This window comes from Carassius carassius, chromosome 44 (genome assembly GCF_963082965.1).
Source record: "Carassius carassius chromosome 44, fCarCar2.1, whole genome shotgun sequence".
Lineage (NCBI taxonomy): Eukaryota > Metazoa > Chordata > Actinopteri > Cypriniformes > Cyprinidae > Carassius > Carassius carassius.
Window position 1 is genome coordinate 20,514,952 of NC_081798.1, and position 14,941 is coordinate 20,529,892.

At 37.1% G+C, this 14,941-nt stretch overlaps 2 protein-coding genes and 1 pseudogene across 2 annotated transcripts in view; 2 read left to right on the forward strand and 1 right to left on the reverse strand.

Annotated features, from left to right (window-relative positions):
- Nucleotides 1–1,897, forward strand: part of LOC132126239 (trypsin-3-like) — a 44,837-nt pseudogene extending 42,940 nt beyond the window's left edge.
- The window catches only part of si:dkey-33m11.8 (trypsin-3), a 98,723-nt gene that overhangs the window by 77,457 nt on the left and 6,325 nt on the right, over nucleotides 1–14,941 (reverse strand). The window lies entirely within an intron of this gene.
- On the forward strand, nucleotides 8,207–10,002 carry LOC132126720 (calcium/calmodulin-dependent protein kinase II inhibitor 2-like). The gene is made up of 2 exons (XM_059538172.1): nucleotides 8,207–8,745; nucleotides 9,042–10,002. The coding sequence occupies exons 1-2, from the start codon at nucleotides 8,577–8,579 to the stop codon at nucleotides 9,104–9,106; spliced, it is 234 nt and encodes a 77-aa protein (XP_059394155.1). The 5' UTR covers nucleotides 8,207–8,576; the 3' UTR covers nucleotides 9,107–10,002.

A 14,941-nucleotide genomic window follows, 5' to 3' on the forward strand; every position in this document is an offset into this window, starting at 1 on the left:
AGGAGTAGGAGTGACTGATACACATTAAGGTCAGTAGTATTTTTGGATTTGCGCCACACCCTTTCAGCAGCTCTAAGCTTAGAACGGTGTTCGCGTAGAACATCAGATAACCAAGGGGCAGAAGGGGTGTTACGGGCTGGCCTGGAAGATAAGGGGCAAACAGTGTCTAAACAAGATGTAAGAGTGGAGCAGAAAGTATCAGTAGCACTGTTAGCATCCAAAGATGCAAACAGTTTAGGGGAAGGAAGTGAAGATGAAACCATTGCAGATAGTCGGGAGGGTGAAAGTGTGCGTAGGTTATGTCGAAAGATGACATGTGGAAGGGTAAGTGATGTGTCAGTGACCATGTTGAGGTGAAGAGTGAGGAGGAAGTGATCCAACGTGGGCAGTGGAGTAACCAGAACATGAACATTAGAGCAGTGTCGTGTATAAATAAGGTCCAGTTGGTTGCCTGATTTGTGAGTAGCAGTAGTTGACACTCGGTTGAGATCAAAAGAGGCAAGCAGAGTGTGGAAATCAGCATACAGAGGTTTATCTAGGTGGATGTTGAAATCTCCAAGCATGGGGAGTGGGGAGTACCAGGAGAGTACCATCCTCAGGAAAAGTTGAGAGCAACACATCTAATTCATCCAAAAAGTTACCCAGTGGTCCTGGGGGTCGATAGACAACTACAAAATGTATTTTAAGAGGGTAGGTAACAGTAACTGAATGAGATTCAAATGAGCTGTTGATACCCAAAAATGAGAAATTATTGGAAAGTGCTGCAGGTGTAGCAGTGTCCTCTGGTTTGATCCAGGTCTCTGTTAGGGCCATGAGATTAAGCTTTGAATGACTAATAATAGAAGTAATGAAATCGGCTTTGTTTACAGCAGACTGGCAATTCCAGAGACCAATAGAAAAAGAAAGTAGTGTATTAGCAGATATAGGCAAAGTGCGCAGGTTGTTAAAATTGTGCTGTCTACATTGTGTGATGTGTGGTTTGCGAGTGGTAGTGATAGTAGGGACCTGGAAACACATAGTAAGATTTGGTTATAAACAAAAAACAACTGAAACAGTAATGAAACGAGAAAGAAAAAGAGATTAATCAAAACAATACTGATATTCCCTGCCGGTGTCCCTGTCCGGTGGAGTCACATGGTAGAGTCAATGGTCTTTACACTCTTCGGTCTTCACACGAGGAGGGCTTAACTGGAGGGCTGCCGCGACCGCTGCGGCGGTATACTAATCTTTTTTTAACCCGACAAAACGGAAATTGAATTCAGCTGAACGCACTTTACTGTTTATCACAACAAAGGTCTAAGCAAGCTCACAACACTGACATGGTATGTGATAGAGTACGAGACCAAATGCAGCACGTCTCAACACAGTAAACAAACAAGTGTTTCCTAGCAATGACAACTGAGCTAAACACTAATGAGACAAGAAATAAAAACACTTACAATCTGCTTTTAACTCCCGCTGATTTAACTGCTTCTCACAAAGAGTATTTCTTTACACTCTCTTGGCTGGCGCTTGAACGCACTTTACTGTTTATCACAACAAAGGTCTAAGCAAGTGCACAACACTGACAACGTATGTGATAGAGTACGAGACCAAACGCAGCACGTCTCAATATTGAGTTCAATATGATTTAAGCTGTGCTTTCATATCAATTCTGAACTGTGTGCCTGTCTCTGGATGTGGGTTCTTTCATCTTAGTGTGCCCATAGAGCTGAACAGGTATGTGTCCCTCGCCCCGCTCCCCAAACAGAACGCAGGGATGCTGGTGGGCAGGATGTGCCGGGTGTCTGGATGGGGCTCCACCAGCCACAGCAGAGGTTTGACGGCCCTCACCCTGCATACGGTCAAACTCCCCATCAGGGACGGACTGGGACTAAAAAACGGCCCTGGACTTTGACTAGGCCCGGCCCAAAGCAACCGGCACGCGTAAACTCGATGACAACAACAACAATAACGCCAGGCATGAGTGTCACAAGACTTTAATTGTGGCTAATGATCCTGATAGCACACGTACATCTCAGAGACGTCTATTTGATGTCTGCATTTACATCTACAAGATGTATTTTTTACAGTGTTTGCTCATCTGCACTTTGTCTATAGGACGTTTCCTTTTAGATGTCAAATAGATGTCTTTTAGTTGTCTTTAACATGTTTATGATTTAGAATGTATGTAAAACTGACATCTGAAAGACGTCTGTCAGCAGATGCTTTCCAGATCAAGAGATCTTTAACAGACATCTTGCAGACGTATGTGTGCTATCTGGGATACTATACCATCCAAATGATAGCAATAGCACTGATGTTGAATAGATGTTGAGGTGGAATGGGTGTCTTTCTCTGCTCTTGGTCTAAGCTCAACCTGAATAAACAAATGATGGAATTGATAAAAAAAAACTGGTTTTATTCCAAGACAGCATGGAATAGATTATATAACATGCTGTTATAATAGCATATTATACAATCTATTCCATGCTGTCTTAAAATAAATGTATTACTTAATCTTAATTAATTTATGCAGTAATTAATCTTACTGCACAAATAATAATACCACATCTAAATGAAAATACACCATTACAAATGTCACTTCTGTATAAAAAAGTTTGTAAGCATTAACTGTAACATTACCAACATTTTTAAAAGTAAAAGCACAACATATTTCTTAATATTAGCTACTGCATGTGACATTTGACAGCTAAAATGTTGAAGTTTAGCTGTTTTAATTACTGTAATCATTAAAAATGTAGCAACCTGAATATCTTTCTCCTCTCATGTTCTATACTTGTATCTGGATCTGACTGTGGAACCAGCTCATCTTTCTGTCCCTCATCATCTTCACTGGTGGCATGTTGCTGCATAGCTGTCTGGATCACTTCTTTGCTGCTAATATTGAACTGCGAGGTGCTGCTGCTGACAATCTTGCTAAATATTTCAGTTAGTTTGGGACATTTAGCGGCTTCAGTATCTAAATCTAAATTCTGCAATTTTTTTTCCCTTGACTTCTCAGCCCCACCCTTTTAATTCCGTTATTTTTTACCCGCAGCCGCGTTATGCATATGTTTGTTTCTATGCTTTTTCTATCTAACGTCTTTGCTGTTGGTTTCTTCCTACTCTTCCACTTCTTTTTCTCCTTACTTGGCGGCCACGGCCAGTGCAGCTGGCATCCAACTTAAAGGTGCCTTGCTGCCACCTACAGTACTGGAGTGGAAACAGTTTAGTGGGGGAAAAAACAGGTGATGACTGTGTGCGTGGAAGGTGGTGGGCCGTTATGTGATTCTCCAGATCACACAGATGGCCAGTCCACCCCTGCTCCCCATCACCTCCACCTCCAAGTGCAACAGCAGTAAAACATCACCACAAACATGATCTGCGGTGGGACAAGCACAGGTGAAAAGATACGTGTAAAGTAAAGTGGAAAAACACTAGCAGTAATGGCCAGCTGACATTCTCCGTTACCCATAATTCAAATGCTCTATAAGGATGTTGGCGTTCTGATGTTCCAGGGAGACTCCAGAGGGCCACTGGTGTGTGATGGACGTATTTATGGCCTGGTCTTTTGGGGAAATGGATGTGGAGATTCTAGGTTTCCAGGGGTTTATACAGCCATGTCCAGGTTTCGCAGGTGGATTGACCAGACAATATATGGCCCATATTCACGATGCCTTAAGTCAGCCGGTCTTTTCAGAAGAGAAGACTAAACTTCTGTGTGCTTTCTCCAATACTTGCATTCATATTCAATATTTGCACCACATCTTAAATGATTATGTGATTCATTCCACATCATCCTGTGGTGGAAATCACAGTGATAGAATATTATATTTTACACATTTTCCTAATAAAATAATGGTTACTAAACACTTTTGTATAATTACAAAATTACAGCTGAAATTATACACTAGAGTAAAATGTGACCGAAACTCAATTCATGAATGGTAATTGTCTTAATTTTTCTACCTTTTTTTTTTTTTTGGTTTGTTAATTTTGATCTTAATTATAAAAGATGTATTTAAATAATTTACTCACAATACTGTATAAACTATATTGTTCATTTTTTTTCACTGCTTGCTTATATTATCATAGTTTAAAACATGTAATTATAATTTTTATGATTGATTTTCATAACATGATTGATTATTGTTACCTAAAAGGAATTTTAAAAGCAGTAGAAAAGGGTTGGGAAAAGGCATGGTCAATTATTTTAACAGGATTTTACATATATTTATATGTTACGTTTTCATAAAAAATAAATGAAAATCCCTGGTCCCTGGCTCATCTTTGAAAGATTTTAAATAAGGTCAAGATATCTTTTTTTTGAGGACACATTCAATTAATCAAAAGCAACAAAAAAGATATGCACATTTAGTTACAAATGAAGTTAATACCAAGACTTATCCTGAAAAAAAAAAAAGTTTCTATAAAAATATCATCCAGTAACTAAACTGCATATTTTCAACACTGATAATAATCAGAACTCTGTCTTGAGCAGTAAATCAGCATATTAGAATGATTTCTGAAAGATCATGTGTCACTCAAGACACTCCATCATTGGAAAAAAATTACATCTTAAAACATATTAAAATAGAAAACATCATTCTAAAACATCTCAAATGGAAAACATAAAACACCCATAAATGAAAGCATTTGAAATAAAATGTAATGTGAAGGTCTCTTAAAACTACAATACACTTACAAACTCTTAAATTATGTGGTTAATATACATGATAAATGAACAAAAATGTCTGACAGTGATGTTGTGAAGACTGATGACTACGTTTTAATATCAGTTAGCAACTAGATGTCATGCATATAGTTGTAATAATAAACAATCTCCCTTTAAGTTGCTTTAACGGTTTCATCAAAGGATTTTAACTGTAGAAAATCTGCCTTTGTTTAGTTCAACTGCTGTGACAGGGAAGCCATAAAAAGATGTGACGTTGTACCGTTCTTGCAACAATGGATGTTTTTGCGCGGCTAATAGGACTGGGTGTGTCTGCAATTCCTCTTCTCTGAAGGTGGCATCAGTTTCAGGAGCTGTTGGTTTCACTGCCTGCACATGACACCACATGTAAGATGATCGCCGCACGAACTACACACAATGATTTGCAGCAGTTTATGCGTGCATCATATGAATGCATCCCAAAGGTTTAGTTTGATAATAATAACTTTTATGTATCTGGGGCATCATTCATTACTTACATTATTAAAAACAATAGGTAACATTAAGCATAAAGGTTAAACCAACCAACCAACAGTAAAGGTCATATGGGAATAATGAAGTTTTTGAGGAGGGCTGCAAACACGTTTGGCTGTAACGGAGTAATCTGATGGATCTCTGAATAGAGTTTCATGGGAAATAAATCACAGAATAGCATGTTCCCACAGGGAAAGCCATTGTGAATGAACAAGCCACACAAAAACAAGCAAATACTAAAGAACAATGCTTATTTCACGTGCCAGGACAAGTAGTTGACCAAGATTCATTGTATTATCTGTACCATAAAATATTTGTTTGTAATTTAGTGGTTAGTGAAGTTTACAACTGGTGGAAATGGGTCACACTTTTGTAGAAAAATGCTTAGAGAGTATAAATGCTTTATGTTACCCCCAACATAATCAGTTTACTTTTGCATAATCAGATCACTTTTTTCAGCTAGCAATGCAACACATTACCTTTACATGAAAATATCTGAGTTACCTTTTTAAATAAGAAATAGCAGTTATTTTGTTTTCCCAAGTATTGACTGACATCCCTCTTGTTCCAAAGTTGAGAGGAATTGTAAGTGCATAGTGCATTATTGTAGTTCTAGATTAAATTGGAGGCTTATTCATAAAAAAAAAATTGTGTGAAAGGATGTTTACATTTGCCAAAAATAGACATTTTTTATATATATAAAATCAAACCAGCAAGCCCAGTCTAGATGAGAAAAAGTAACGCAAACGTCAAGCAATACATTACTTTCCATAAAAAGTAACTAAGTAACACTACTTTTGGGGGGGAATAACGCAATATTGGAATGCATTATTTTTAAAAGTACATTTTCTCAACACTGTTGGCTCACAAAATATGGCCATGGGGAAAAAATCCCTCAAAAGTACAAAATTATAAAAAATTTTGATAAATTGTTAATTGTTAGTCCAATACGATAACATTAACTAATATTTTCACAAAAAAAAAAAATATTTAATCCAGTCACAATTCTATAGTGGTACAATTTACTCAGGCCAATTATTTGTATAACGTGTATGACATGAAACTTTTTTAGAATATTTGTACATAAACAGATTGAGCAAATCAAATTTTACTATTTTTGAAAACCACATACTTAGCTGCAGACACACAGAAATTACAAATGCATGAAAATAGCGTCCCTTAATTTTATGTAAAGAATCACAACTGTCCCTTATTTTCCTATTCTGGCTTTGGCTATTCTACGCTCAGCTCATCTTCGTCATTCTTCCCAATATTAAACTCTGTGAAGATGGCCTCTCTCTCAAAGAAAACAGGCTGGTTTCTAGCAAACCGAGACGAAGCTCGACTGGCTCTGTGCGTTTGCCATTTCAGCTATTCAGATCAGATAGAACAGAACAAAATGGCCTCTCATTCACAGATGGGAGGAAACAGTGCATCTCGCTTTCATCCCGCGGAGTGACAGTGTCTGCTGCTCAATCCTGGAAAGGTTATAACTGTGCTTGGTGCAGAAGATTATGCTCTCCAAATCTTTGACAGAGAAGCAAACCCCCTCAGCTCATACTGTATATCCAGATTGTGCCAGTATGAGTTCAGCATCACTCCAGCTTCTGATATTACAAAATGAAAACCTATACACAGAGGGGGGAAAACATCCCATATTGCCTCCTCTTGTGATTTACAGGCATGTTTTAATATCTTATTCTGTTTGGTCGGGTTTTAACTGAAAAAGCATGCAGTAAGGATAAAATCACTAAATAAAATAACACATGGGCTCTTGCTACATCTAAGGTATGAAGTTTTACAAAATGTAGATGGCTCTCAATGTTATTAAACTGAGTCAGTGCTTATTTAATTTACACTATCGTGTGCCTTAACCCTTTAACTGTGTTCTTAGCTGGTATTTTGGTGGTAGATTAAAGTGTAAAAACACTGTGAATCAGGCCTGTCTCTGATTTGCAGATTTTCTGACTCCTGATAAACCCCTAGTTTCACTACAGTGATATATATGATCACAGGTGATGAAATGTGATGCATATACAGTTCATTTATTTGTCAAATTCACACATTTCTACCCAGCTCAGGTCTTGGTTCCTCTACAAATGAGCAATCGAAGGCGACGCAGGTGTATTACATAAGAGAGACATCCAAAATATACTGAACTTCAGGATTGAGTTCAGGACTGAGAACCACTATATCTGTAAGCCTCAACATAAGCATTCAGTCTGTGTAGCAAACCGTCACTGCACATATGAAAGAAACTGGAAAAACGTGAGAGGATTTCTTATGAAAATGAAATATGCATTTTAATAAAAATTCAGTTTATTCAGGTTCACCTTCTTTCATGAAATGAATGAAAATAAAGCTAAAGTAGTAATAATGATGATGAGGATGACAATAATAATAATAATATCCTCGGCAGACGTTTGTGGACTTTAATTTTTTTTTTTTTTTTTTTTTTTGTCCAGCATAGCCTATATTGATTTTCTGTTTTAGCATTTCTGATTTTCAGTATTGTTAAAATCTGAATCTATCTATCGAATAATCTATGTCTCAAGGTTAAGGTCACACATAAAAAAAAATATATATATATATATATATATATATATATATATATATATATATATATATATATATATATATGTATATATATATATATATATATGTATATATGTATATATATATATATATATATATATATATGTATATATATATATATATATATATATTAAAATTCATTTTAATTTCATTTAATTTTTTATTTAAATTGAATTTATATATATATATATGTTTGAAGACTTTATAATGATTTTGTACACTCAGTAGGTTGCTTGGTGGATACATTACATGGCATATTTAAGAGTCATTAAAACATAAAGTCTGTGTAGAATGTTGTGTATGAAAATATGTATGAAATCCACATGAATATGCATGATTAATCTCGGACATCTTTGACACATGGAAGCATTTTGTTCCACGCGCAAATAGCTTGGAAATTTCCCAAGATTAATATTGGCCATAGTGACAATGAAAGAGCTGGAGAGGAAGCCCGCGCCTCAGTGACGTTCATTCTCCATCAGGGATCTTTGTTTTGCATCGCTTCTCAATTTGCATTTGTTTCTCAGGTTTTCCATACTACGCTCCAGCCACCGACAAGCCCCGAGAGCGCAAAGGCGCGTTTCCGCCGCGATCGAGCGTTCATCGCCTCTCCAGCGCTCCTGACTCGGGCTTGAACTGAACGAAGGAAATCACATGCATTCGCCTCGCGTCCTCGCCATCCACTCGCGGAGACACGTGCCATAGAGGTAAACAGCCCAGAGATTCGCTCCGCAAAATTCACCTCGCGCTACCGATTCAACAGCATACAGTAGACGCTGTCGGTTCATACAGCATGTCGGATGTATTACCGTACAACGAGGACAAAATGACTCATTATGGCAACGACGGGGACGAGGAACACCTTTCCTTCACCTGCCGCCTCCAAGACACCAACAACTTTTTCGGTGGCAACCAGAATAAACGACCACCAAAGCTGGGGCAGATCGGGAGAAGCAAAAGAGGTAACGGGCAAAGCCTTTGCTTATCACACGAACAAAAGGAATCATTGTAATGATGCGAAATTCCACGTTGCGCTTCGCGATTATATGCATTTACGCGCGAAAACGTTGCTTATTTTATTTGAGCTTAAACTGTCTGCTTTCTGCTTCGCGATTTGGAGACAGTGATGTATTGCGCCATTTCTGATGTATTAAAAATCATGGCACATGGAATCTCCATCTTTGTGCCAGTGCGCAGACTGTAGGATATGTGTGAGTTGGTTTCTCATCATAACCCTTGTGTCTCTGTTCACTGACAGTCATGGAGGAAGACAACGATGGCGAGGCACTGGACAAGAGCACAGAGAAGTCCTCGTCAGCGTGAACAGACCCAAAGACCTCTCTGATGTGTATATCCAAAGACGTTGTGAAGAGGCACTCTCTCTCTCCCATCTGGTGACATGCATTCCCCTCTCGATCTCCCAAACTCCATTGTCCAGGGTTTACAGTGTGAGCCAGCGGTCCGGAAGAGCGGCCCAGGGGCTTGAAGGAATACTGTGTTTTCCAAACTATACTCCGAGATATGTGCAATGACAGGGTTCGGTCTCATTAGAGACCGGATTCTTCTTCTTTTTTTTATTTTGGTTCTAATGAAGCAATTTGATAGACTGAGCAAACAGTACCATTAACATCAAACCAGTATCTTCCCGCTTAACCCAGTAGCCTACTGGTGGTGTTAATGGTATACTAGCAATGTTGACCTTTTCTTCCAAGAGTGCACCTCCAAAGAGGTTCCACTACGTATGTAACAAAAAAAGCTATTTATTAAATCTTTGGATACATATTTTGCAGTGTTGAAGGTTGAGATACCATTTTATATAATGGAACGATGACGAGAAGTGAATTTTGCTTTGGATAAATGTTTTGTATGTAGCTTAACTGTGATTCTCGTGATCTGCTTCGTTTCATTTCATTCATTTGATGTTTGATTCGATCTGAAATGTCAGTTTAAGGACAGTAACTTTATTATCGTAAAGCATATTAACTGTAGATGTGCCAAATTTATCCTGACAAGAAACGTATCTTTCTGTGCTTTCTTCACGTGCGCAGGTTTATTAATATTCGGTGGTCATGTTTACAGGGCTCTTTCATATTACTTGTGATGTATTCTAGTCATGCATGACAAACCTCAAAACCTCAAGAACGTCTTCTTGAATATATTACGTATTTATCTCACAGAACATTTCTACAGAATATCTGTTATAATAAAGATTTTGAGAATCTTGAGATTTTTATTTTTTATTTTTTTTTTGTCTTCCTGACACATCTCTAATGCTCAGTTTAGCCCGGTTACATCTGTGTGCACGCTCAAATTCAAGGGATGTGACATTTCAGCCTCTGCCACCTGCTTTAAATGATTCATGGTTTGGGATGAGCATTGTCAAAGCTCACCGTTTTATATCCAGTCCGCCGAGGAATCACAAATATGATCTGCACACTGTACGAGGGAGTTTTCATTAGAAACACTGGCTGGCTGGATGGATGGGCTGCCATGGAAACAGATTCAACCCTCCTGAAATCTACTCTGTGCCCACTAGGGAAACCACAGCAGAGGATCTGGCAACATGGAGGAGCAACACATCCATCCAGATATCTGCATTTATACATTATATTATTAATAAGCCCTATATAATAGGCTTGGCTCATACGAGTTTATCACTCTCCAGTGTTTTTTACCTGTTCAGCACTATGCCAGAATGAATAGGCATCCTAAAAAAGGCGTTCGAGGACACTCGCTCCAGTTGGAGACTTTTCCTAAAAAGCAGTCTGAGATTCTACCCTGAAGCGGTGAGTTCAGATTGTGACATCATGCATTTAAAAAATGTCACAAATCCCAGGGAAGACTGCAGGATGTAATAACGTTAGCTCGCGTCAGAAGGCGTTACGTAACGCACAAGGGAAGTCGGCGCTGTGTGGTGGTTTGGTAGAGACATGCAAATAATCTGGCTCCTGCTGCAATTTGCATTTCGCTTCTATGTATTCCTTTTCCTCTACACAAAAATGCCAACATTTTGCACAGGTTTAACCATGTTCTCATTCAGAAAACACAAAGACACAGTATAATTAACTCAAGCATCAAAAAATGAACTTAACTAGTGCACATTTATCCATGTGTGAACATTCAGTAGCAAAAATGATGACGCACCAGTCAGAATCTTAGGATGATATGCACAGCAGCAGAAGTGATTATGAGTTTTAGAAAATTAATCCTGGTAGTGGGAGACAAAGAGGAATAGGAGGGAGGGGAAAATAAAAATGAAGGGAATGAGGTCAAAGGTTATTTGTTCCTGATGAAATACGAAGCACTATAGTTGATCATGTTCTTCTACATGGACTGACCATGAGGGAAGGTGGCCTACAGACTCATCTACAAGGTTTTAATACTATTTACATAAACAATATACAAACCCGATTCCAAAAAAGTTGGGACACTATACAAATTGTGAGTAAAAAAAGAATGCAATAATTTACAAATCTCATAAACTTATATTTTATTCACAATACAATATAGATAACATATCAAATGTTGAAAGTGAGACATTTTTAAATTTCATGCCAAATATTGGCTCATTTTGGATTTCATGAGAGCTACACATTCCAAAAAAGTTGGGACAGGTAGCAATAAGAGGCCGGAAAAGTTAAATGTACATATAAGGAACAGCTGGAGGACCAATTTACAACTAATTAGGTCAACTGGCAACATGATTGGGTATAAAAAGAGCCTTTCAGAGTGGCAGTGTCTCTCAGAAGTCAAGATGGGCAGAGGATCACCAATTCCTCCAATGCTGCGGCGAAAAATAGTGGAGCAATATCATAAAGGAGTTTCTCAGAGAAAAATTGCAAAGAGTTTGAAGTTATCATCATACATAATACATACTACAGTGCATAATATCATCCAACGATTCGAGAATCTGGAACAATCTCTGTGCGTAAGGGTCAAGGCTGGAAAACCATACTGGATGCAGTTAACTTCGGGCCCTTAGACGGCACTGTGTCACATACAGGAATGCTACTGTACTGGAATCACAACTAGAAGCCTGTATTAGACAAGAATGGAACAACATTCCTATACCTAAACTTGAGCAACTTGTCTCCTCAGTCCCCAGACGTTTGCAGACTGTTATAAAAAGAAGAGGGGATGCCACACAGTGGTAAACATGGCCTTGTCCCAACTTTTTTGAGATGTGTTGATACCATGAAATTTAAAATCTACTTTTTTTCCCCTTAAAATGATATATTTTCTCAGTTTAAACATTTGATATGTCATCTATGTTGTATTCTGAATAAAATATTGAAATTTGAAACTTCCACATTACATTCTGTTTTTATTCACAATCTGTACAGTGTCCCAACTTTTTTGGAATCGGGTTTGTAATAACAGTATATAGTAGTACATCAGATGAGAGAACTTTCATTATTCTATGCACAGTAAATACTGTAACACACTCATTACTGTAGCCAAATAGTCCTTACATGTAATGTATTTGTGCAGAACTGAAAGTCGACTGTTTAGGGGAGGCAAAAACTATTTTGTAAGAAGACTAAGAAACTGCTATAACAAATAAGGATATAATTAATACTGTAATACAAATTGTCAGAGGATGCTGAATGAAGGAATGAATGAATTTATTAAATTATTTATTCATTATTTGTTTATTTCTGTAAAGTAACTGACAGTATATTCCAATGTGTGTTTACTGCATATTCAGTTGTTTAGTCTTTGAACTTTTCATTTACTGTAAGATCTCTTTACAGTAGTGTAATGACAGTAAACATTTCTTAAATTTATTGCTAATTTTGACTGTATCTATCTACACCCCTCTGTTTATGTCGTATACTGTAAGAGACATTCCTATTTCCCAAAAGGAGGTTTCTGTAACAGTCTTTTGAACTGATCTCACTAGTGTTCTCTAGGCTGTGTGTATCTGACAGGTTTTTATGTGTCATCTGAGGCCAAAGTTTGAGTCTGACAAAAGAGAACGTTTTTGACTAAACTGTTTGACTTTGACCTGGAAGTTTAAAAAATCGGGTGTAGTTTTGAGATTGTGTTTATAGTTGTGAGAAAATTGTGAATTGTTTTATGAACTGTGTATTAGCAATCGTGAAAAACGTAATGACAATTTTTTTATGAACATTGAACAGTTATCTTTTTATCTATCTATACATGCATATTCATACATTTATATGTATAACTATATCTATTTTATAGAATATATAAATTATTTTTGCAGGATTAATACAACTACTTTCAACGTGTGTTTGTGTATATATATATATATATATATATATATATGTATATGTATACACACATACACATATATATCCTTACATTCACAACCGATTACATCATATATATATATATATATATATATGCAATTAAATAATATCTGCAATAAATTTGTAATGTACATACATTTCATAACATTTTCTGTAATATATACTCTATATATATGGTTAAATCCTTACACTTAAATAATTAATAATTAAATCATACAATATATCATATTGTGCAATGGTTTATATGGTAAATCAATCATTATATAAATAATATCTGTAATAGATTTGTATGTTTGTAAATACATATTAAAAATTTCATCATATTTTTTGTAATATATATTGTTAAATCCTTACTTTTAAATAAGGAATAATTAAATCATACAGTATTGTGCAATGATTGATTTGATAAATGTGTGTGTGTGTGTGTGTGTGTGTGTGTGTGTGTGTGTGTGTGTGTGTGTGTGTGTGTGTGTGTGTGTGTGTGTTAAATCAAAGTTAATGAATACTATATTAAGCCTATATTTAAAAATAGTTCCTATAGTAAACATTTAAAGCAGGCTTATATCATTAAATCATAGTGTAGAGTAAATCAGGGTGTTTAAATGACTGATGAGGTCAGATGTGTGCGCTGGATTTGTTGTGATTGTGTTGGGTGTGAGTCAGAGCCTCACTCAGTATGTACACCATGCAAACCACAAGGCTACATACACTGTGGGCTGACTGGACTGTTTCCATGGTTACCATTACAGGTTTCTGCTCTCTTTGCTACCGCAAAGTCGCCACTGGAAGTGTACGAGTATATTTCAGAGAGTGATTTTTGGTGCAGAGGCTTCAAACGAAAGCCTTCGGAACAACTGCGGCACGAACAATGGCCTCGAGCTCTCTGTGGAAATCTTTCAGTCTCTGGAAATGAAACTGCGATGGCAAATATGATGTAACAGAGCTACAGCTGCTAATTAAAATATCAAAAATCATACTGCGTCCCCCTATTGTGTAGTTCATAGGCTTCTGAGGAAAAGCATTTAAAATGCATCAGCTCACCCCTAACAAACACTCCGCTACAGAAGCCAAGAGGTCACTTCACAAGCTATTACACAGAGATCGTTTTCAGAGTGGGCTCTTTGTCTCTCGGTGGCGTGGAGCGACTCTGGGAAACGTGGCTGGTAACTGTGTAAGTCAAGCTCTTGAATTAAATATGCCATTGGAAATCCACCATTGGGCGCTGGATTAGACCCACATGTCTAAAGGACCCAAACAAACCGTTAGGACATCGACTCGTTCAAGCAATCCTTCCAAAGGATTTGAAGCATCAGACCTTCATTTTGGAGGGTGAAGCGAAACACAAAACACTCTTAATTTTAAGAGTCCTTCAAATTCAGAGTAGTAGATCAGATAAATCCACATTCTACAAATCCAATATTTGTTTGTCCAGGTGAAAGGGTACCAAATAGCTATTGAGTGTCAGCATTATAAAGAAACTAATGTATTATTAAGACCGTAATAAGGCAGTGCTGGAAACACATTATTGGAGAATGATTGCCTGCTCAATACAACACAATAACACAATAAAGCACTCACGTCTGGATATAAAAAGCTCCCTTCATTGCAGTCAGAGCGCTGTACTTGTTGTTTGCCTCACTTTTACAGGCAAAACCAGTAAAAATCTGCATATGAATGCTATTGCTGCTATTTTATCGTCTGGCACATCCTTTAGATTTACTATACCACCTCCTCTCACACACACACTTTTTCAAGTGAATTATTTTCCAAAAACCTCACGATCCATCTAAACATACTTATTAAAAAAAAAAAAATTCCAATCACATAATCATGTCAAATTCACATGAATGTTTTGTTGTGCATCAAGGGATTTTTTCAGTAA

What these genes read in the sequence shown, in the direction of transcription:
- LOC132126720 (XM_059538172.1), top strand. Translation starts at nt 8,577, where the DNA reads ATGTCGGATGTATTACCGTACAACGAGGACAAAATGACTCATTATGGC. An exon ending in GATCGGGAGAAGCAAAAGAG is followed by an intron (nt 8,746 to 9,041) that starts GTAACGGGCAAA and finishes GTTCACTGACAG; the next exon opens with TCATGGAGGAAGACAACGAT.